Consider the following 24,409-nt stretch of genomic DNA (forward strand, 5'->3'; position numbering starts at 1 on the left):
AAATAAATATGCAAATTTTGTTTTAATTATTCCTCTGCGGAGAGCCAAAATAAAAAAAATGCCTTGATTCAAAAACGCTCAGAAATTAAATAAGAAAACAAGTTTTTTTAACTGAAAGTAAGGAGCGACATTAAAACTTAAAACGAACAGAAATTACTTCGTATGTGAAAGGGGCTGCTTCCTCATCAACGCCCCGCTCTTTACGCTAAAGTTTTTTACTGTTTTAAAAAGAGTTGAGAGAAAGAGTCAAACTTTAGTGTAAAAAGCGGGGCGTTGATGTTTTAATCTTAAAACGATTATGATGTTGTTCGTTTTAAGTTTTAATATCGCTCCTTACTTTCAGTTAAAAAAACTGTTTTTTTTATGTTTAATTTCTAGCTATATATCAAGTCGACTACCATTTACTTTGATTATGATTTCATAAACTTTCAACTCACTTTCAACCCTAAATTGGAATAACGTGCTATTTATTTTATAGGATATTTGCCAAAGGTGCTAGCGGTGGTATGGCCATGAGTGGCAAAACAAATAGAACAGGAGGAATGGGAGCAGGAGTTCGAGCCGTTCTAACACTTACTGCTGGACAAAAGTTGCACATGGTAATTGGTCAGGAGGGTCTTGGAAAACCGGAGCAGGTATACACTAACACGCATAAAATGTATAAACTAACCTGAGTTGGGTGACTCCTAAATAATAGTAAACGACTAACTATGGTACCGAGTACAGCACTCAATAGCTATACGGTACCGGGTCCCCACACGCAACACGTGACAGGATTCTATATAAAATTCTCACTGTCACTCATCTTCTAAACGAAGACATTTTGAGCCTTTTCTTGATGTCATGACGTCCAAATGGGCCTAAAGTTAGAAGTAGTTTCCTTGTTAAATTATGTTTTTTTATTAGACCTTTAATTTTACCTTGGCTTGTCTTTTGTCATTATGAAAGACGTATTACCGTAATTGTGTGTTTTTTTTTTAATTGTTCATGTGGTGGAACAAAAACTTCTTATTTTGCCTCTGTTTGTCTTTTGTCATTACTAAAGACATATCGCCGCATTTTTGCTTCTTTTTGCTTCTTCAGGCTGTGGGACAGACACTCTTTTTTCTTCCAACGATTTTGATTTTTGATTCAACGTCCATGGTTTTGATTTTCGAAGGTATGATGGGCATTGAGATGACTTTATCCATGCCAAAATCCAAAACCTAATAAGCATCATTATCATTTTCAATTTTTTTAGTTTGTTTTACCTTGGCTTGTCTTTCGTCATTATGAAATACATATCGCCGAACATTTGTTGATGTTTTTTTTAGCAAAGGTATGGTAGGCATTGATGACCCTATCCATGTCGAAATCCCAAACCCCATAACCGTTGCTATCGTTTTAAATTTTGACACGTTTTGATTATCGCTGTCCAGGTTAATTTTCATTGACTCACCCATATGTTTGGTGTCGTACGTCTTCTAACCGCGAGTCTCTTTGCTTTCTATTTTATTTTTGACTTGCTCACAAGCTCAGCGTCTTATGTCTTCTAACCGTGTGTGTCTGCTCTTCACTTTCATTTTTGACAAGCCACCGCTGTTCTTCAAACCGTGTGTGTATTTGAACTTTATTTTCATTTTGTACTCAACCATCTGATCGGTGTCACATGTCATCTAACCGCATGCGTTTTTTCTTTCATTTTCATTTTTGACTCGCTCACTTGCTCGGTGTCTTCTCACCGCGTGCTTCTTGGCTCTTCATTTCATTTTGATATTCCCTAATTGTCGTTTTCACATATCTTCTAACCGCCCGCGTCTTTGCTCTTCATTTTCATTTTTGAAAAGTTTTTGGATTTTGATTCCTTCAGACCATTTATCAATGGCCTTTGTTTTAGCCACCCATATTAGTGTTGCCACAATTGATGGTTGAGGTTGTCAATTTTCGCACCTTGTCATTTTTGACAGTTTAGGTGTTCCAAAGAATCATTATTTATAGTAACTGCAACTAAAAATTTTTAGTTTTTGGGCCTTCCAACAGACATTACGTTGTATAAATAATTGATGCATTTTAAAAGCAACAGTCTTGTTATGCTAAACATGAGATCATATAAGAAAATGCTTGTATGATGTCATAAAAATTCTTATATGATGTACTAACATAGTACATGACGTCATTTACAAAAAACCAAATTTAAGGCTCTTAGTGAATTGTCTCATACTTACGACCTATCTAAATCGTTTTTTATGGGAGAATATCCCAAGATACCAATTTTGCCTTATATGGATAATTGGTGCGTTGGAAACTCAGCAAACTTAGTTCTGCTATGCATGGCATCATATTAGAAAATGCTTATATGATTTCATAAGATATGCTTTATAATGTACTAACATGGTACATGACGCCATTTTTTAAACCAAAATGAAGGATCTTAATGAACTTTTACAGACTTCTGACATATCTAGATCGTTTTTTTTATGGGAAAACATCCCAGGATAGCAATTTCACCGAAAACAATATGAAGCCGTTTTCAAGAAACAATACATAATTATTGTTCACTTATAAAGATAGCTTAAATAGTTGATACGTTGGAAACTCGACAATCTTATTTATGCTATACCTGACGTCATATGAGAAAATGCTTATATGATGTCATAAGAAATCCTTATATGATGTACCAACATAGTAAATAACGTCATTCGCAAAAACCAAATTAAGGCTCTTAAAGAATTTTCGCAGACTTTTGACCTATCTAGATAATCTTTTTAAGCGAGAATATCCCAAGATGCCAACTTTTCCGAAAAAATATTCAGCCGTTTTGGAGAACATACATAAATACACAATTATTGCTCACTTCTAAAGATAATATATATGTATTTACTAGCTGTTGGTTTTCGCTTCGCGCCAACCCCCCCCCCCCGCGCGTAAGTCGCTACGCGCCATATTAGTTACGCGCCATTGTAGTTGTGTCCCTGTGTCCCACCTGTGAATATATATATATATATATATATATATATATATATATATATATATATATATATATATATATATATTATATATATATATTATATATATATATATATATATATATATATATATATATATATATATATATATATATATATATATATATATATATATATATATATATATATATGTTTTTAACTACGTAAAACTTACGAATATACAATATTCTTTGCTGTCCTATGTCTGTGCATCAGGTTTACCGACTCTTGAACATGCAACATATAATTGTCCATGGGAAAACAATCAATATTCAGATCTATACCGCATTTTTCTAATGATTGCCCTTGGGCTTTGTTGATGGTAATTGCTAATCGAATATTCCCTGTGTCCCCATCGTCATTTATATATCCCCCATGTGCCCTTCCGGTGTCCCCGTTGTAGTTGTGTCCCTGTGTCCCGGTCGTCATTTATATTCCCTGTGTCCCGGTGGTCATTTGTGTCCCGGTGTCTCGGTCTGTAATTTCTCTTTGATTGTCCCGGTCGTCATTTATATTCCCTGTGTCCCGCTTGTCATTTGTGTCCCTGTTTCCCGGTCTGTAATTTCTCTTTGAGTGTCCCGGTCGTCATTTATATTCCTTGTGTCCCGGTCTGTAACATACGACAATAGATCAATTGTGTTGTAACTTTGTTCACGATCCCATTCTACACATGTAGAAATAGAAGCAGTACGGTTAGGTGAAGGCATTCCCAAATGCTTGAGAAGTTTGTTTGCAATAGATAAGCACAAATCTTCAATCATAACTAAAGTGCAGTTATAAATTTCTGTTGTAAAATCCAAGGTCATATCTGACCTTTCTAGCCGTATTCGGTGGAGTATATTCTCGGCCATTTGCGATTTGTATTTCTCCCATAACTCTGTAGGTGATGAAGGAGAGCAACTTTTGCCGGAAGACACGGGCCGTAATGTTATGTCTATGAACCGGCGATTGTCCAGGATGTAAAATGTCTATGAACCAGCGATTGTCCAGGATGTAAAAGCTGTTGTATCTAATCCCAAGATGGATTATATGTAAATGTAATAAATGACGAATCATTAATCTATAGGCATAATATTTCATTGCGCTGCATTTCTTATCCATTTCTTTGTTAGTGGCTGGATATATCAATTTAATATTAAAGTGATAGCCGTCGGCTCCATCCCAAAAAATGATAGGATATTGTAGGGCATCGTAGCATCGATGAGTTTAAGCAATTCTTGTCAACTGATTGTCTCGCCTATAAAGAATATTATCTCGAGGTAAGAACTGATCACCGACCATAACGATTGCCACTTCGTTGATAGTTGCGTATCAGCAGGCATCAATTTGATCGCTGTTTTGAACAGAAGCACTAAATTATTATTTATGTGGAAAAGATGTTGCAACTGGGAAACGATAGTCCTTTCAACGTCGTTTTTTTTATCATCGGTATCACTTTCAAGTTGTTTGGTTTGTTTTACCTTGACTTGTCTTTCGTCACTATGAAATACACATCGCCAAACCTTTGTTTTTTTTAACTAAAATCTGGTAGGCATTGATGACCTTATCCAAGTCAAAATCCCAAACCCAATCATCATCGCTATCATTTTCAGTTTTGATACGTTTTGACTCTCGCTGTCGAGGTTGATTTTCATCTATCTGCGCGGTTTTGTGTTCTTAAGCCGCAATTCTTTTGGCATTAACTCTTTGAGCAGCTTCCTCGGCTGTTTCTTCTGCCATTGTAGGATTTATACTAAAATTTCTCTTTGAATTAACTATTTGAGCAGGCTCCTCGGCTGTTTCTTCTGTCATTTTAAGATCTATACTAAAAATTTCTCTTTGAAACGCCTTCTTATTTACTTATAATGACGTCATATACAAAGCCTTTGACGTCATATACAAACACAAAATACATACATGACGTCATAATGCTCAATCCTTATAATGGCGTCAGTCGACAAACATGACGTCAGTCGACAAACAACTTATATATATATATATATATATATATATATATATATATATATATATATATATATATATATATATACTAGCTGTTGGGGTGGCGCTTCGCGCCACCCCAACACCTAGTTGGTGGGGGCGCTTCGCGCCCCCCAAGCCCCCCCGCGCGCGTAAGTCGTTACGCGCCATAATAGTTACGCGCCATTGTAGTTGTGTCCCTATGTCCCACCTGTGAATATAGATAGATATATATATATATATATATATATATATATATATATATATATATATATATATATATATATATATATATATATATATATATATATATATATATATATATATATATATATATATATATATATATATATATATATATATATATATATATGGTTTTAACTACGTAAAACTTGCGAATATACAACATTCTTTGCTGTCCCATTGTCTTTGCATATAAATAGATTGTCAGGTTTACCGACTCTTGAACATGCAACATATAATGGTCCATGGGAAAACAATCTGTATTCAGATCTATACCTCATGATTCTAATGATTGCCCTTGAGCTTTGTTGATGGTGATTGCTAATCGACCATTCCCTGTCCCGGTGTCCCGGTCGTCATTTATATCCCCCTGTTTCCCCCGGTGTCCCCGTTGTAGTTGTGTCCCTGTGTCCCGGTCGTCATTTATATTCCCTGTGTCCCGGTCGTCATTTGTATCCAGGTGTCCCGGTCTGTATATACATTCGTTTTTTAGTTTTGTTTTTCTCCTTTATTTTTTTCCTTTTTTTTTCTTTTTTAGTTTATTTAGATTTTTAGATTTTGTAGTTTTTTTATTAGTTTTTAGTTTTTTTTTTCTTTTTAGTTTTTTTGTAGTTTTTACCTTCTTTTTAGTTTTGTTAGTTGTTTTTTTTACTTATGTCCTGGTCGTCATTTATACTCCCTGTGTCCCGGTGCTTTGTTGATTGCTAATCGAACATTCCTTTTGTCCTGGTCGCTTTCTCTTTGAGTGTCGTCATTTATTTTTTTCTTTTTTAGTTCTTTTAGTTTTTACCTTTTTTAGTTTTTTTTAGTTTTTTAGATGAAAATTTTTTTTAGTTTTTTCCTTTTTTTCTTTTTAGTTTTTTATTGGTTTTTACCTTTATTTTAGCTTATTTTTCAGTTTTTTCCTTTTTTTTAGTTTTTATTTTATTTTTTATTTTTTTTAGTTTTTTACCTTTTTTTAGTTTTTTTAGTTTTTTTAGTTTTTTAGCTTTTTTACTTTTTTTTATTAGTTTTTAGTTTTTTTTGTAGTTTTTGCCTTTTTTTAGTTTTTTCAGTTTTTTTTTAGTTTTTTATTGGTTTTTACCTTTATTTTAGCTTATTTTTCAGTTTTTTCCTTTTTTTTTAGTTTTTTTTTAGTTTTTAGTTTTTTTAGTTTTTTACCTTTTTTTAGTTTTTTTAGTTTTTTTAGTTTTTTAGCTTTTTTATTTTTTTTATTAGTTTTTAGTTTTTTTTGTAGTTTTTGCCTTTTTTTAGTTTTTTTAGTTTTTTAGCTTTTTTATTAGTTTTTAGTTTTTTTTTGTAGTTTTTGCCTTTTTTTAGTTTTTTTAGTTTTTTAGCTTTTTTATTTTTTTTATTAGTTTTTAGTTTTTTTTGTAGTTAGTTTTTTTAGTTTTTTACCTTTTTTTAGTTTTTTTAGTTTTTTTTGTTTTTTAGCTTTTTTATTTTTTTTATTAGTTTTTAGTTTTTTTTGTAGTTTTTGCCTTTTTTTAGTTTTTTTAGTTTTTTAGCTTTTTTATTAGTTTTTAGTTTTTTTTGTAGTTTTTGCCTTTTTTTAGTTTTTTTTAGTTTTTTAGCTTTTTTATTTTTTTTATTAGTTTTTAGTTTTTTTTTGTAGTTTTTGCCTTTTTTTAGTTTTTCAGTTTTGACGTCACCTGATCCAGTTTTTTCAGGTGACGTCACCTGATCCACGATCCACAGATCCACAGACAACTTATTTTTATATATATAGATATATATATATATATATAGATATGGTACCGGGAGCCCTGCGGCTTTGCTACCAGGCCCAGCACTCGGCACGCGAAAGGCTGCTATATATCAATTCTCAATGTGGCTTGTCTGCTAGTATATACAAATATTGTTGTAATTACCAGCCACCGGGCCCGGTACTTGGCACGACACTGGCTTCTAAATATGGATTCTCATTGCCGCTTGTCTTTTAACCTTAGATAATTTGCTGCCTTTTTATACTAAAGTCTTTTAAAAGATATTTGATTATTAAAGAAAGTCTGATTTTTAACAGCGATGTCTACTAAGCTCCAAACTTTTAGGTTTTTTAAGGGCTTTGAATTGTTTTAGTTTCTTATTAAAATATATACAAATATTTTTGCAATTACCATTTTTTGCTCTTTATGCAATTCAATGTCTTTTCAAACTGTATCTTTTCAAAGATATTTGATCATTAAAGTTAGCCCAATTTCTGAAAACGATTTTTACTAATTTTCAAACTTTGGTTTGCAGTTTTAGATAGTTTGTATTATTGTAACAACAATTATAACATTTATTCACCCATCATCTACAAAAAATAGATTATAGTGGAGCACTACAAAAAGAAAAAGAAAAAAAAAGAAACCAGCTTCTAAAAAATAAAAATACGACTCTCATTATAACTGAAGACACTCAAATAAATGCAGGTGAGAAACGTCGTCTATCTAATTTAACTTTTAGCACTGAATTATTTCGAATGCAAGACCATTTTTTGGATGGCTCTCTAAGACCAAATTTTTCAAGGCGGGAATTCCTATAACGCTTGGGTATGTACAGTAAAAATGTTGCATATTTGTAGTAGCCTTTTTGATGTCTTCAATGTCTCTCACTGATTGCATGTGGGATGCACCGGCGAAGTAGGTTATGTGTGGTATGCACGTTGAACGGTAAATCGAGGCAAGAGATTTCCTGGAGTAGTGTCCGCGCGATTTGGCACTACAGAGGCATAAGCATATTTAATTACGGTAGTTGTTTGCTTAACAATTGCTTGTCTAATTTTAATGATTGTTTCTGCAATCATAATACCCAGATATCTCAGTTCCGATACCGTAGATACAACATGATTTCCAAGAGTGACAGAATCACTTTGCGGTATATTAAAGGAAAAAATTTCACATTTATCAATGTGGATAGAAAGCCTGTTAGATCGAAAGTCACTTAGGAGTCAAGTCGTGCTGTAAGTCTGCTTTGGATCGACTGAGCAGAAGGACGTCATCAGCGTATGCCCAGTAAAAAAGTTCATTACCATGCAAGAGGGTAGGAGGCGAGATACGATCCCGAATCTTGGAGAGTGCAAATTTTGAAAATAAGAGGACTAAGAACTCTGGCTTGCCTCACACATATTCTGATTTTTGCGGGATCTGAAATTGTACCTTTCTATTCGGTACCAAAATTTCAGAGTACTCACTATGCTCAAACTTTCTTGATTGTGCAGTAGAGAATTCATTGTATGCATGTGATTGACACTATCGAACGCTATAGGTATATAAATAGTACATATATACAGAGGCTACTTGTTTCTTTTTGAATCAATAAGTACGTTAGCCAGAAGGTAATGAGCCTCCCCTCACCCGAGACTTTTCTGGAATCCAAGCTGATTATCCTCAAAATGCTCAGTATAAAGCTCACAGAAGGTCACATATTCAAATACTTCGCTCAAGATGCACGAGACGGTTATGGGTCTGTAAGATTTGAATTCGTTTGTATTTTTTCCTTTTTGGGCGATAGTCAAGATGACCACTCTCAGGAAAGACTTGGGGGCAAAACCCCTGGTGGTCTTCGTCTGAAAGATAAGCTGAAGATGGGAATAGAAGTATTCAGGTAAGTGATTGAGGCATTTCATTTAAAGACCATCACTGTCTATCCCATTCTTTACTTTGGGTAGTACTTTTCTAACAGGTAACTTAATCTTCTCCAGGGAAATGGGAACAGCGCAATACTGCCCTGAGAAACGTGTAAGCCAGCTGAAAACTTTCGTTTTATACTGATTTGTTGTATTAAGATTCTCATCTCCACACATCGAAGTATAGTAAATAAAGTCTATTATTGTATACTAGGCTTCATCGAATGAAATCATCGAACTAAATTAATGAAGTCACTGAAGTACAGTATTGGCATCGAGTGCCAATCATATAGTGTCAGAGAAGAATTAGATGGACGATCGTCTGGTCTGTTTAGGCTTAGCCACGAGTTTTTGTTTCTAGTGAAGTGTTGCCAGATAATTCGTTAACTACTTCTTCATTTCAGCTTTATACTTGCATTTTGTGCTTCTCAGCTCGAAAACAGTTCCGTGTAGCAGTCTAACACAAGCAATCCAAATGTTTAGCCACATTTTTGCATGTCGTTTTGCCGACAGGAGTTCAGTGAATTGGGACCATTTTGGTTTTCCTTTTCCAATTTTGGTTTGTTTTGTAGGAACCGCTATCGCCTCGGTTACTTTCAGAATATGGATGAATTTATGGTAATAAGTATTAAAATCAACTATGACTGAGACATTGGAATGGCGAGAGTAGAGTAAATGAAACGGGACTTTGATGCAGCTTAGGAACGAAGCAACAGTGGCGACATAAAGGAGAATATTGCATTTCTCCCAATTTTGCTTGTAGACCCACTTTCTGGAACAAGCGTAAATAGTACTCTGTGATGACTGCATCTGAAAAAAAAATTCCAAAAAAGATTACCAGAAACGGATTATCAGTGCAAACTGTAACTGGAAGACTAGAAATGGATGTACATGTAAGTATGTGGTCAATATTGGAGGTATAACCACTAGTATGGGAGTATGCAAAATCCAGGGACCTCGGCCAAATCTTCAAGGTGATGGGGAGGCAATTCATAAGAATATTAGATAGAATATGGCCATTGTATGGGTCACAGTTGAGGTCCCGGCAATTAGCCAGTTACATCCACGATGCTCATGAGATTCCAAATGTTGTCTTGGGGCATCTGCTGCTCTTGAGAACTTTTTCAGAGAGATAGTATTGCTGTAGTTAGTAGGTATGTATATGTTGATGAACAAAATTCCCTTAACAGAGACACACAACAAACGGCTGCTTCTAGTAGTCGGCTCGGCCAAAAGTTCCTTCCTAGCGTATGTTGTCAGGCCCCCGGACGGACGCTTTGTCATAAATCTCACCGGCTCTAAAAAGCCATCGTGTGACATGCATCTGTTAAGTAAGTTTATATTCATCCTTGAAAGCCTATTCTCGTGCATAAATAGCACGTCATAAATTTAATTAAAAATAAATATTTTTTTACTTTAAACTACAAAATAGATAATTCAGGTGAGCAAGCTCAACCGAACAGTTTTTTTTAATAAACAAGGAGCGAGAGGTAGATTAGTTCAAAAAAGGTTGAACAATGGTTCAAAGAGGCATAGTTCCCTATTTTAGCTTCATTTATTGTAAAGTTGGAAATTAAAAAAAAAAGTCAACTGATAAACAGTATGTTCGGCTACAGCTTTCTTAGTGTAAGTTGTGAATAGATGCACTGTAAATATGTTTTAATAAGAATTCTAGATATTTTTGGTATTATTTGATACCCTGTTTACGGAAAATATTTGACAATATAATTTTGTATTTCGGGGACATTTTTCTTTATTTTTAGTTGATTTATTTTTGTACTTGCTATAAACCCGGGGGGGGGGGGGTAATTAAATGAAATAAAACAAGTAAATTGAAAATACATGAAATCATATTTTCAGAAAAACTGTACCGCTTCCCTCTTCCTTCAATCCACCACCATATAAACATTTTTACTTTGTAAAAATGTTTTTATTCACCACAAGAACTATAAACATTGTTTTGGTTTTATTCATTTTCCTCTTTTCGGCCAGTTCTTGACGTGGGTTATTTGTACCAACGTGGAGTAGGGTAATGCTTATCAAAACCTTTTAAAATTGAAATAACTTCATGCTTATATCATTAAGTAAAATTCAACTACTTCTGTGATTAGACGATGAAGCACATGACTGTAAACCAAATAGAGGCAGTTCAGTAAAATTATGAATTGTTGATATTTGAGTGATTTATAAAAAGATATATTCCTACTCAAAACCTTCCTTTTTGGATATATCCAGACTCAAATACATTTGCATTCTTCCGTGTCAAGGTTAGGGTGCTGGTTTCCCAAAGTAAACGCTTCGACTAAGATACAGTTCCGTGACAGATACCAAGTTCAGAAATCCGCTTTTTCTTAAAAAATAATGGTTTAGTTTTTCTGAGAACAAGCCCTGCTGTTCAAAAAAAAAAAGAAAAAGAAATATCAAATTTGGTGTTAGAAACTTGTTGGGTAATAAATTATTTACTAAGGTCAACAAGAAAATTTTCAAGTTGACACTTCAACTAAGTTATGCCTATTATTTTGAATGTTGATATTGAAACATAATGAGCAGCTAGACTCAATTACAATTAAAGAAAAAATACGAGTGTACTCTTCGTAAGTGTATTGTTGCCATTCATGATAATACAGTACTGAATAAAATTGCCGAGAATCTGAAAGATGCAGCTAGAAGACGTAATAGTAAAATATTTTACTGGTATGTTAATAAATTGATAGGAAGTAGTCAATCTGGACTTGTCTCAGTTAAAGACAGGAACAGAGCCACAATTAGTGATAAGGGAAGAGTTAAAGAGAGATTGGTAGAAGACTTTGAGAATGTTCTAAGCCGAGATAGAGCTGCTGGAAAAGATCTAAGGAAAATGAAAAAGTTTGTAATACCTTGGAAGTGAAGGTAGATCTGTTTTATGAGGAAGAACTAGCAATAGTACCAAAAGGGCTACAAAATAATAGTGCTGGTAGTGTGGTAAATGAGTTTCTTAAATGGGAGTACCTAGTGATTTTAGGAAAACTCTGATTAAACCACTGTATAAGAAAGGCGATAAGAGTGAGTGTGGTAATTATCGAGACATTAGTTTGGTGTCTGTAGGTAACAAGTTACTTACTAATATGAAACTTTTTAGACTAAGAGATGATGTAGACAAAGTGATAAGAGAAGAGAAATTGCTGGAAAAGGTAGAGGATTTACCGACCAAATTTACACCCGTTGGTTGATAATTGAGAAGAATCTGAGTTATCGAACACCTCAATTTTCCTTTGTTATGGTCCTCAGTTTCCTATGTTATGAGCAAGCGTTCGATTCTATTGATAGAAGAGCTTAAGCGAAGGTCTGATCCTTGTATTGTATGCCAGACAAATGCATTGAAGTGATTAGTGCTATGTACGAGAATAGCAATGCTGGTCTTAAGATACGAAATGAGGATAGCTGGTGATATCGTATTACATCATGAGTTAAGCAGGGATGAGGTTAGCAGGTGATATTGTATTACATCATGAGTTAAGCAGGGTTGTGTTCTATCTCTCATTATATGTGTCATTTTGATGGACTTTGTCTTAAGGAACACAGGAAAGGCAATTGGAGAGCACGGAATCAAATAGGAAGGACAAATTTTCCTGGACTTAGCTTAAGCTGATGATTTAAGCATCCTAGATGAAAATTTGAGCAAAATAAATTAACTTGTATAGGTTTTACCAGTTTAAGGTGCTAGGAATATATGGGTGCTAGGAGGGCTTCATTTACCTTAGTAGCATTTTAGGTAAAGACGGTGGGAGCAGTGAAGATGTTACGAATAGAATAGCCAAGGTTCAAGGACTTTTTTCATGGTTGAAAAAAGTTTGGAGAACGGAAAGGAAAGTCTGCAAACCAAGATTAGAATATTGAAAGCTACAATGATAACAGTGGTCAAATATGGCTCTGAAGCATGGGTACCCTGAGAAGTGGATGAAGAATTGTAGATGGGCCCCAGAGAAATTGCATACGTTTTGTTTTGGGTACCCGGCTGACCGACCGTATTTCAAACAGTAGACTGTAAGAAAAGTACGTTTCAATCCCGCTTTCTTGGCATGTTCTGCGGAAGACAGATTGTCCTTTTTAGCGAACCGACAAGGGCGAAACGGAAAGCAGGTCACCCGCGGTTGGGATTTGAGGATGTCTAAGAGAAAGATTTAAGGGAAATGGGAACTTCCAGGGAGTATATAAAGAGGGAGGCTTTGAAAAGATTGGGATGGAGGAGGAGCATGCATAGCTGTGTTGTCCTCAGGTGGCTTGGTTCTGTGGTGGGTTATTAGTAGTATTAGTAGCATTTTCTGCTTTTATAATAGGTTTCAGAAAAGGAATGAGAAAGAATTACCGGACTAAAAAGAGTAAAAAAAAAGTACTTATACCTCCAAGTTTGCTTCAAACTGAAAAACTGAAATTTGTTGTGACTAAAATGACGGCGAGGAGTGATAATTACATAAGTGTTTTCCTTGAATAATTGGGATATATAATGACCCAATACTGCCGTTTTTCGTCGAAAAAATTCAGGTTTTTCCTGGTAGCAAGATTTTTTTGTAGAGGTATATTCGGAAATAGACGTCTCAAGAATAACTGTGCTTTTACACCTTTTTTCTTTTCAAGCTTCTACTTGGGAAAAGAGGATCGTCACATTTTCGTTCTAAAGGTCGCAACGATGTTAAAAGAAAAAGTGGGGGAGGAGGAGGGGCAACATATATCTATAAAACCGACATAAGAACAGGTCAAAGTATTCCATTAGTAATTGCTGCTGGTGGTGGTGGTGCTGGGTGGAATCAACCTGATGAAGTTGAAGACATTGATGGAAGAGGATTTAATTTTTCATTCTCAATGGAGCATGGAAGAAGTGGCTACGAGCATGATACTTTATCAGGTTAAACATTTTCATTATACTGATTAGAATAATAAACATTATTGGCAATATCGCCTTCAATTTCTTCTATTGTATAATAATTGGCTGGTCTGAGTTACCGATGTTTTTTTTATATTTATTATTATTTAATACCAGTGCTGTCAATTGAGGGAGGGGGATTGGCCTCATAGCTTTTTCGGTCCCCTGTAGATTTTGAAACGTATTTCTTTTTAGTGTTTCTATTGGAAAATGTCTCTTTTGGTATTTTTGCTGGGAAAGTCTAAAAACGGCAAACTTACCCCTCCTCCCCCTAATATTTTGACTATGTATTTTACCCTGACCCCCCCCCCCCCCACGTGTTTATGTGAATTGACACTACCGCATAAAAGTGACCCTTATTGTCCGTGATAATTTACTTGATCTTATCAATTATCTTTTTTTTTTCTATCAGTTTTCTTCACTTTATGAATTACTAACATGCTAAATCCAGTTAATCAATAAGAGAAATCAAACAAATGAAGAGGTTTTCTTCTTTTTGGTGGTAAACAGGAGAAGTGTTGGTGACTCCCCCAGTCCAGGCGTATACATTAAGTTTTAACTTTTGTGTAGTAATCCTTTAAAAAAAAGACTTTATTTAGATCTACTTGCTTTTAAAAACAAAAACAATTTTCCTAAATATTAGGGATGCTGTTATATGAACCCAACCTCTGCTCTGGATACTTAAGATCAACTTTTCATCCCAATGTAACGCTTAAATGTTTGCAAAATATTGTTTCCTGGCAAACTAAAGCTTCCAAAATAACAAAGTATTCCCAATGATTTCATTTCCTTGATAGTTGCACTGCAGGCTTCGTCTAAGTAATTCCAAACAAAAGAAGTTCAGGGGTTACATTTCCCTGGTTACATATGATACATAAATAGGTTAAATAATTATGGGAATCCTGTCTCATGGTAAGTTAAGAAATTTGGACTAAAATTTATTTACTCAGGCCTTAGGCAGACTACTATCCACTCAAGCACACACGCACACAAAATCCATGGGTTTCTATCTATTAATTGGTAGGCAACTGTACCATCCCCTCCTTTCCAAATAAAACAAAAAAATTTATTAACAATTTGCGACTTCATTAGCTTAGAGCCCTGTTGGACTGTTGAGCTCATTGTCGTATACAGAGGCGTAGTTATTGGACCCTTCAACAGTTTTGAATAAAATTGCTATCTTAAAATTTGATCGAATGTCTTTCAATGATTTGAGAGTATCCTTTTGAATCCTCAAAAGGGTATCAGAACTTCCAATTGTTAATCGAGTGAGCTCCTCCAAAGTTTTGGTGATAACTCTTTCCATACGATTTAGCCTGGAGAAAGAAAAAATAATAACGTATTGAAACCATATCACTATTTACTTAGGCAACGCTATTACGTCTATGACCTAAGTAAATTGTTAAAGTAGAACATATATCGCTTTTATATTTTTCACAAAGCTTCCTTTGTATAAACAAAATTTTGAACGAGGGAAAACACCTGATTAGAATTTTGATCCATTTTAAGCGCAGAAGAATATCAACAGTTACAAAAAAAGCACTGACGGAAGTAGCAACAAATGGTGAACTGAAATTTAAATTTAAAATTTGGTTTTAAATTAATTCAGACTTAATTTATTTCAGACTTAATCCCTAAGGCTTTTCCTGAACTAGAAGTGGTCCTTCGAACCTTCTCAACTTCAATTTCTTCATCATGCTTCATGGAATGTGGATCAGTGCGGTAAAAATTTTATCAAAAACAAAAAAAAATACAAACTGATTGAATATAGTGCTTCATGATTATTTAAGATTACTGTGACAAAACTAAAGTTGAGTATTACTATAGACAAAAAAACTTTGCAGCACATCAGGTTCCTTCTTATCATTAAAATTAATTTAAATGTATTAACTTTTTCGGTATAATCTTTTTGTTCTGATTTCAGTAGGTAGTTTTATTTCAGACTTCGATGTTTCTAACTTAAACCTTTCTTTATTATATTTCATAAAAAAGACAGAAACATTAACAAATACCAATATCTTTCTGGATAATTGCCATTAAAATTAAAAAAAAATTCAGGGGGATGAGTAATGTTTTTCAAACAGTTCGTGGTCACGAACTGTAGTAAGGAGCGACCTGGCTCAATAGTAAACGAAACTCTAAACAAGAGCTAAGAGCTCATATGGCACGTGTGACGAGGCGAGAAGAGCTAAGAGCCAAGAGATTATATGGTATGAGCTCTAACAAAATTCTATGAATCAATAGATTGATTTAAAAAGGAAAATAAGAGGCTTAATGCCGGTCAGGATTTAAAATAAGAGCTCTGAGTCACGATGTCCCCCTGACACGCCTACCAATTTTCATCGTCCTAGCACGTCCAAAAGCACCAAACTCGCCAAATCACTGAGCCCCTCCCCCCAACTCCCCCAAAGAGAGTGAATCCAGTACGATTCTGTCAATCACGTATCAAGGACATTTGTTTATTCTATCCACCAAGCTTCATCGCGATTCCTTCACTCCAAGTGTTTTTCCAAGATTTCCCCCTCCAACTCCCCCAAATGTCAAAAGATCTGGTCGGGATTTGAAATAAGAGCTCTGAGACATGACTTCTTTCTAAAAATCAAATTTTATTAAGATCCGATCATCTATTCGTAAGATAAAAATACCCCAATTTTCACGTTTTCCAAAAATTCCGGTTTCCCCCTCCAACTCCCCCCAATGCCATAGGATATGGTCAGAATTTAAAATTAGAACTTTAAAGCACAAGATCATTCTAAATATCAAATTTCATTAAGATCTGGTCACCCTTTCGTAAGTTACAAATACCTCAATTTTCAAAATTACCCCCCCCCCCCTTCAATTCCACCAAAGAGAGCAGATACGGTCCAGTTATGTCAGTCACGTATTTTAGACAGGTTTCTATTCTTCCCATCCAGTTTCATCCTGATCTCACCGCTTTAAGTATTTTCTAAGATTGCCGGTCCCCCCCCCAACTGACCCCCCAAATTACGCTTGATCCGGTTGAGATTTAAAATAAGAAATCTGAGTTACGAGGTCCTTCTAAATGTGAAGTTTCATGAAGATCCGGTCACTCCTTCGTAAGTGAAAAATATGTCATTTTTTCTTATTTTTCAGAATTACCCCCCCCCCCCCCCCCAATAGAGCGGATCCGTTCCAATTATGTAAATCACGTATGTAAGACTTCTGCTTATTTTCCCAACAAGTTTCATCCCGATCCCTCCAATCTAAGCGTTTTCCATGATTTTAGGTTCCCCCACCCCAAATTTCCCCCAATAACACCAGATCCGGTCAGGATTTAAAATAAGAGCTTTGAGACACGATATTCTTCTAAATATCAAATTTCATTGAGATCCGATCACCCGTTCGTAAGTTAAAAATACCTCATTTTTTCTAATCTTTCAGAATTAACCCCTCCCCCAACTACCCCAAAGAGAGCGGATCCGTTCCGGTTATGTCAATCATGTATCTAGGACTCGTGGTTATTTTCCCCACCAAGTTTCGTCCCGATCCCTCCACTCTAAGTGTTTCCAAGTTTTAGGTTTCCCCCTCCCAACTCCTCCCCCCAATGTCACCAGATCCGGTCTGGTTTAAAATAAGAGCTCTGAGCCACGATATCCTTCTAAATATCAAATTTCATTGATATCCGATCACCCATTCGTAAGTTAAAAATACCTCTTTTTCTAATTCTTCAGAAATACCCCCCCTCCAACTACCCCAAAGAGAGCGGATCCGTTCCGTTTATGTCAATCATGTATCTAGGACTTGTGTTTATTTTTCCCACCAAGTTTCATCTCTATCCCTCCACTCTAAGTGTTTTCCAAGTTTTAGGTGTCCCCCTCCCAACTCCCTCCCCCCCCCAATGTCACCAGATCCGGTCGGGATTTAAAATAAGAGCTCTAAGACACGATATCCTTCTAAACATCAAATTTCATTGAGATCCGATCATCCGATTGTAAGTTAAAAATACCTCATTTTTTTCTAATTTTTCAGAATTACCCCCCCCCCCCCACCTAACTACCCCAAAGAGAGCGGATCCGTTCGGATTATGTCAATCATGTATCTGGGACTTGTGCTTTTTTTCCCATCAAGTGTTTTCCAAGATTTCAGGTTTTCCCCCTCCAACTCCCCCCAATGTCATCAGATCTGGTCGGGATTTAAAATAAGAGCTTTGAGACACAATATCATTCCAAACATCAAATTTCATTAAGATCCCATCAGCCGCTCGTAAGTTAAAAATACTTCAATTTTTCGATTTTTTCCGAATTAACCGGCCCCCCACTCCCCTTCAGATAGTCAAATCGGGAAAACGACTATTTTTAATTTAATCTGGTCAGGTCCCTGATACGCTTGCCAAGTTTCATCGTCCTAGCTTACCTGGAAGTGCCTAAAGTAGCAAAACCGGGACCGACAGACAGACAGACCGACAGACAGACAAACCGATAGATAGATCGACAGAATTGGCGATTGCTATATGTCACTTGGTTAATACCAAGTGCCATAAAAACGGAATTTTCATACTAATAGATACATCAAAAGAATCAGATTTTTATGCTTATTTTAAATATATAAGTTTCATTAAATTTAGTCTTACTCATCAAAAGTCACGAGCCTGGGAAAACTTGCCTTGTTTTGGAAAATAGGGAAAAAAAACCCTAAAAGTTATAGGATCTTAAAAAAAATCACACCATCGCATTCAGCGTTGTAAAACCCTAGTGTAGAAGTTTCAAGCTCCTATCTACAAAAATGTGGAACTTAGTATTGTTTGCCAGAAATTCCGGGTGCGTGTTTATGTTTGTTTGTTTATTTTTTTTTCCAGGGGTGATCGTATCGACCAAGTGGTCCTAGAATGTTGTGTGAGAGCTCATTCTAACGGAAATTGAAAGTTCTAGTGCCCTTTTTAAGTAACCAAAAAATTGGAGGGCACCTAGGCCCCCTCCCACGCTCATTGTTTTCCCAACGTCAACGGATTAAAATTTGGGATAGCCATTTTTTTCAGCATAGTCGAAAAACATAATTACTGTGTCTTTGGGGCTGATTTACTCCCCCACAGTCCCCGGGGGTGGGGCTGCAAGTTACAAACTTTGACCAGCGTTTACATACAGTATTGGTTATTTGGAAGTTTACAGACCTTTTAAGGGGGATTTTCGGTTGGGGAGGGGGGTTGAGGGGAGGGGTTACGTAGAAGGATCTTCCCTTGGAGGAATTCGTCATGGGAGAAGAGAAATTCCATGAAAGGGGCGCAGAATTTTCTAGGATTATTAAAAAAAAAACAATGACAAAATAAATATGAAAAAGTTTTTTCCACTGAAAGAAAGGACCAGCATTAAAACTTAAAACGAACATAGATTATTACGTATATGGGGGGCTCATCTCTTCCTAAATACCTCACTCTTTACGCTAAAGTATTTTTAGTAATTTCAACTATTTATTCTACAGCCTTTGTGATTCAGGGGTGAATCTTAAAGAATTGGGACAAAATTAAAGATTTAGTGTAAAGAGCGAGATATTAACGAGGGGGCAAATCCTCTCATATATATTATAAAAATATACGAATATAGAAGTTCGTTACGTAAGTTAATTTGTAGGTTACGTATATTTTTTACTAATAAAAACATATGTTAAAAATTAGAAACTCTAGTTGCCTTTTTAAGTAGCCGTAAAATTGGAGGACAACTAGGCATCCTCCCCCACCCTTTTTCTCAAAATAGTCTGATCAAAACTAAGAGAAAGCCATTTAGCAAAAAAAAAATTAATACGCAAATTTCGTTTTAATTATTCATTTGCGGAGAGCTAAAAACTAGCATGCATTAATTCAAAAACGTTCAGCAATTAAATAAAAAAACAAGGTTTTTAATTGAAAGTAAGGAGCAACATTAAAACTTAAAACGAACAGAAATTACTCCGTGCATGAAAGAGGCTGTTCCCTCCTCAACGTCCCGCTCTTTACGCTGAAGTTATTTACTGTTTTATAAAGTAGAATTGAGAGAAAGAGTCAAACTTTAGCGTAAAGAGCGGGGCGTTGAGGAGGGGATTGTTTTAAGTTTTAATGTCGCTCCTTACTTTCAGTTAAATTTTTTTTTTTTATTTAATCTCTAAAAAGAGGGCGACCGACCAAACAGTTATGGGAAACACACATCTTGTCAGACAATTACTTGACGATATTCGAATTTTAATGTGTTCATATTCTTTCCTGTGTGTTGGAGCTATTGTAAATGTTCATAAAATACCAAATTTACCACCCCTTGCCTTTTTTTTTGTTTTATTGATGTTTCTTTACAAATCGTTAACTTTAAGGTGCTGGTGGTGGTTGGAACGGAGCAGCAAAAATTAATTCAAGTGGCCAGTCATTGATAGAAGGAGCAACTGGTGGCTCAAGTTGTGACCCAGGCCATAACCATGGAGGGTTTGGAGGAGGTGGAGGATCTTGTTTAGCAGGAGGTGGTGGAGGTGGTTTTATTGGTAAGCAACACTTTTTGTTACAATAAAATATAAAAATACTACTTGCGCTACTACAATTGCTACCTTTTGACTGAGTTAAATGACTCAAGGTTGAAAGTCTGTGAAGTGCTCCTCCTCCGTCCTCTGCTATTTAAAGCTTCTGTATTAGTAACGTCCCAATCAAATCCCAAAAAGTCTAGGCCTACCTTTAAGTCATTCTAGCCTTATCTGGGATGTTCTGTAAGGTGTCTAAGGAAAATCTTCGTTTAAAAGTTTCAGATATAAGTTTCAAATTAAGAAAAAAATAAAGAAATTACCGGTCCTATTTTGGCAGAGCGAATAGTAAGAAGATAAAAATGCTTTGCATTCCGATAAAGATATTATTTTGAGTCCCTTTGTTTCAGTCCATTTTAATAAACAAATCCATTGTCAAACAGTTCGTGGTAACGAACTGTAGTAAGGAGCGAACCGGCTCAATAGTAACCGAGACTCTAAAAAATGGCTTTTGATACCAATAGTTAGATCAAAAGAATCGCATTTTAATGCTGATTTTAAATATATAAGTTTCATCAAGATTAGTCTTACCCATCAAAAGTTACGAGTCTGGGAAAATTTGCCTCATTTTAGAAAATAGTAGGAAACACCCCTAAAAGTCATACGATCTTAACGAAAATCACACAATCAGATTCAGCATATCAGAGAACCCTGTTGTAGAAGTTTCAATCCCCTATCTACAAAAATGTGGAATTTCGCATTTTTTGCCAGAAGACAAATCACGGATGCGTGTTTATTTTTTTTTTTTTTTTTTTTTCCCAGGGGTGATCATATCGACTCAGTGGTCCTAGAATGTCGCGAGAGGGCTCATTCTAACGGAAATTAAAAGTTCTAGTGCCCTTTTTAAGTGACCAAAAAATTGGAGAGCACCTAGGCCCCCTCCCACGCTCATTTTTCCCCCAAAGTCACCGGATCAAAATTCTGAGATAGCCATTCTATTCATCATAGTCTAAAAACCTAATAACTATGTCTTTGGGGACGATTTACTCCCCCGCGGTCCCCGTGGGAGGGGCTGCAAGCTACAAACTTTGACCTGTGTTTACACATAGTAATGGTTCCTGGGAAGTGTACAGACGTTTTCAGGGGGATTTTTTTGGTTGGTTGGGGGAGATTTGAGGGGAGGCGTTACGTGAGAGGATCTGTCCATGGAGGAACTTCTCATGGGGAAAAGACTTTCAATGGAGGGGGCACAGGATTTTCTAGCATTATTTAAAAAAAATGAAAAAATAAATATGAAAAGTTTTTTCTACTGAAAGTGAGGAGCAGCATTAAAACTGAAAACGAACAGACATTATAACGCATATGAGAGGTTTATCTCCTCGTTATACCTCGCTCTTTACGCTAAAGTATTTTTAGTAATTACAACTACTTATTGTACGGCCTTTGTGATTCAGGGGTCATTTTAAGGAATTGGGACAAAATTTAAGCTTTAGTGTAAAGAGCGAGGTATTGACGAGGGGCGAGTCCCCTCATATACGCAATAAAAACTTACGAGTACAGAAGTTCGCTACGTAAGTTAATTCCTAAGTTACGTATATTTTTTACTTATGAAAACGTTCGTAAAAAATTTAAAGTTAATGCCTTTTTAAGTAATCAAAAAATTGGAGGGCAACTAGGCCTCCTCCCTCGCTCCTTTTTTCTCAAAATCTTCCGATTAAAACTATGAAAAAGCCATTTAGCCAAAAAAATTAATATGCAAATTTCGTTTTAATTATTTATGTGCAGAGAGCCAAGATGAAAACATACATTAATTCAAAAACGTCCAGAAATTAAACAAAAAAACAAGTTTTTTAAATGAAAGTAAGGAGTGACATTAAAACTTAAAACGAACAGAAATTACTCTGTATATGAAAGGGGCTTTTCCTCCTCAACGCCCCGCTCTTTAAGCTAAAGTTTTTTACTGTTTTAAAAATTAGAGTTAAGAGAAAGAGTCAAACTTTAGCTTAAAGAGCGGGGCGCTGAGGAGGAAAAGCCCCTTTCATATACGGAGTAATTTATGTTCGTTTTAAGTTTTAATGTCGCTCCTTACTTTCATTTAAAAAAACTTGTTTTTTTGTTTAATTACTGTAAAAAAACAATAATTGCAATGGTTTATAATATCTAATAGATAGAGATTCTTTTTTTTGCTTGTTTAAAAAGTTGTTGTTTTTTCAAAAGAGTTCGAGGTGTCTTTGAATTTTTTATTTATGAAAAAAAAAACCACAAAAAACATTGGTAGATTATGCAAAAAATATGAGAAATTTTAAGAAAAGACCTGAAAGCCATGTATTGTGAGATCCAAGGGCTGACATAAAGTTGTTTAATTTTTTTAGGACTGGCAGCAGGACAAGTCCACTTTTTTCTGTTCTCGTGGTCAGTTTTCTGTTAGTCCTAATATTTGAACACGTTTGCGAAATTTCAGGCGTGTAAGAAGGGAAATAGCTTGAAAATAAAGTGTCAAGCGTAATATAATGTCCAATTTTCGTTACTACTTATGCCGATTTCAAATTTAAAAGCAGTCGCAGGTAATTGAGCCAGAATGAGCCTTGATTGGCTGTTCCGTCATTAACAGTTTTTATCGTTTACTTTTCGCAGGAGGTAATTCCTTTGAGGATGAGACACGCAATGGTGAAGGAGGCTGGTCTTTTGTGATCCCAGATGGGAAGAAATGGGCATTAGCTTACACCGGCAGTGATGGTGACGGTGAAATAGAAATTATAATGGCTACTTCTGGCTGTGGATGTGACTATAGATGTGTTCCACTAAATGCCAATATGATGGAAACTACATGCATGTGCCCAGACAGATGGACACTGGAGTCAGATGGCACCACGTGTTATCCAGAGTGTAAGATTTTTCTATAAATACAAAATAATTTTTAAGAATTACAAATCAATATTCAGCTACATTATAGTCTCTAAATGTCATATATTTGTCATATAATCCCATCAAAATAAGGGCTAGCACACTCTACCGGACAAGTTATTACAGACTTCCAAATGACAATGCAAATCTCGACTTTTGTAAAAAAAAAAGGTCAAAAATAAGACCGGTACATTATACCTTACTTTGGCAGTCTAAAATTAATAGACACACAGAAAAAAAGGAGTTTGGAGCATTGTAAGTTGCTTAGATGGAAAATAACAACATATAGTTTATTTTCAATTAAATTTCAAAATACGTTAAAAAATATAAGTTTTCTCAAATGAAAGGAAAGAGCACCATAAAACTTAAAAACAGCAAATACAAATATCAGGGGTAATTGGCCCTCCTCAAATCCCTGCTGTTTCTACTGAAGTTTAGTTGTGTGTCTCAATCCTTTAAGAACGAGTGCTCAGATCCAAGGACTGTTGAATTGAAACAAGAAGTTTTTTAAACCAACATAGAGATTTAGTATAAAGAAAGAGGTTTGAGGAGAGGATAGCAACCCTTAAATGTGGAATAGTTCTGTTCGTTTTATTTTCAGTCTTATTCTTGAATTTTACTTACGAAAACAAGTTTTTCTTTAAATTTATTTTATAGAATGTGTCAAAGGTTTCGAAATATTTTTCGAAGGACCGCATATTTTTTAAACTTTTTGTGTTTAGTCCTTGCAATCGCTTTGGAGAGAGGATATGACCTCTACTATCCCTTCATAACATAAGATGAAATAATACTCGACTGATCAGGAAATGATTAATGGGATCTTAAACTAAATGAGGCCCCTAAAGGTACACGGTGGAAAACAAACAATTTTTGTTCGTAACTGGAATTTGTTGTTCAACTTTCTTGGCATCTGGTCTCTGATGCACCATCCCTCATAATAATCCCTCACTTTTTTCCAATATTATCCCGCTTTATTTCTAAATTTTGCACCTACTTACCTTGTTTATATGTCAAGTAGTCAAGTAGTCTTCCTTGACGCCTTATTAGACGTCAAGGAAGCAAAATACTTCACCATTATTTATAAACTGAATATAAATCATTTATGTAGATTTGACTACTATTATAGACACTCTTTACACCAACAATGACTCTCGAGTATCTTTATTCCATCCCATTATAATTTATCTCAAACTTTCAACCGTAGCATTTTTAGCCTTTTTTGAGACCCAGGGTAAAAACATGCCCCCTTTACCAATACAAAAACCCTACCTGTCAAGAATAGGCAGTCTGCATAACTTACAACCATTGCCCAAGTGACTTTGGGGTATCATATCATCTAGGGATCGGATGTTTTTGGGGGATTGAGGGGAGCTAGTC

At 35.4% G+C, this 24,409-nt stretch overlaps 1 protein-coding gene across 3 annotated transcripts in view; it reads left to right on the top strand.

The window, feature by feature from the left end:
- Positions 1 to 24,409, top strand: part of LOC136028895 (leukocyte tyrosine kinase receptor-like) — a 244,527-nt gene that overhangs the window by 184,263 nt on the left and 35,855 nt on the right. For all 3 annotated transcript variants that reach the window (XM_065706861.1, XM_065706864.1, XM_065706871.1), the window contains 4 exons: positions 479 to 635; positions 13,411 to 13,678; positions 19,991 to 20,155; positions 22,763 to 23,014. In XM_065706861.1, the coding sequence (XP_065562933.1) occupies positions 479 to 635; positions 13,411 to 13,678; positions 19,991 to 20,155; positions 22,763 to 23,014 (842 nt within the window). The remainder of the gene's footprint in view (positions 1 to 478; positions 636 to 13,410; positions 13,679 to 19,990; positions 20,156 to 22,762; positions 23,015 to 24,409) is intronic.

This window comes from Artemia franciscana, chromosome 1, assembly GCF_032884065.1.
Source record: "Artemia franciscana chromosome 1, ASM3288406v1, whole genome shotgun sequence".
Classification (NCBI taxonomy): Eukaryota; Metazoa; Arthropoda; class Branchiopoda; order Anostraca; family Artemiidae; genus Artemia; species Artemia franciscana.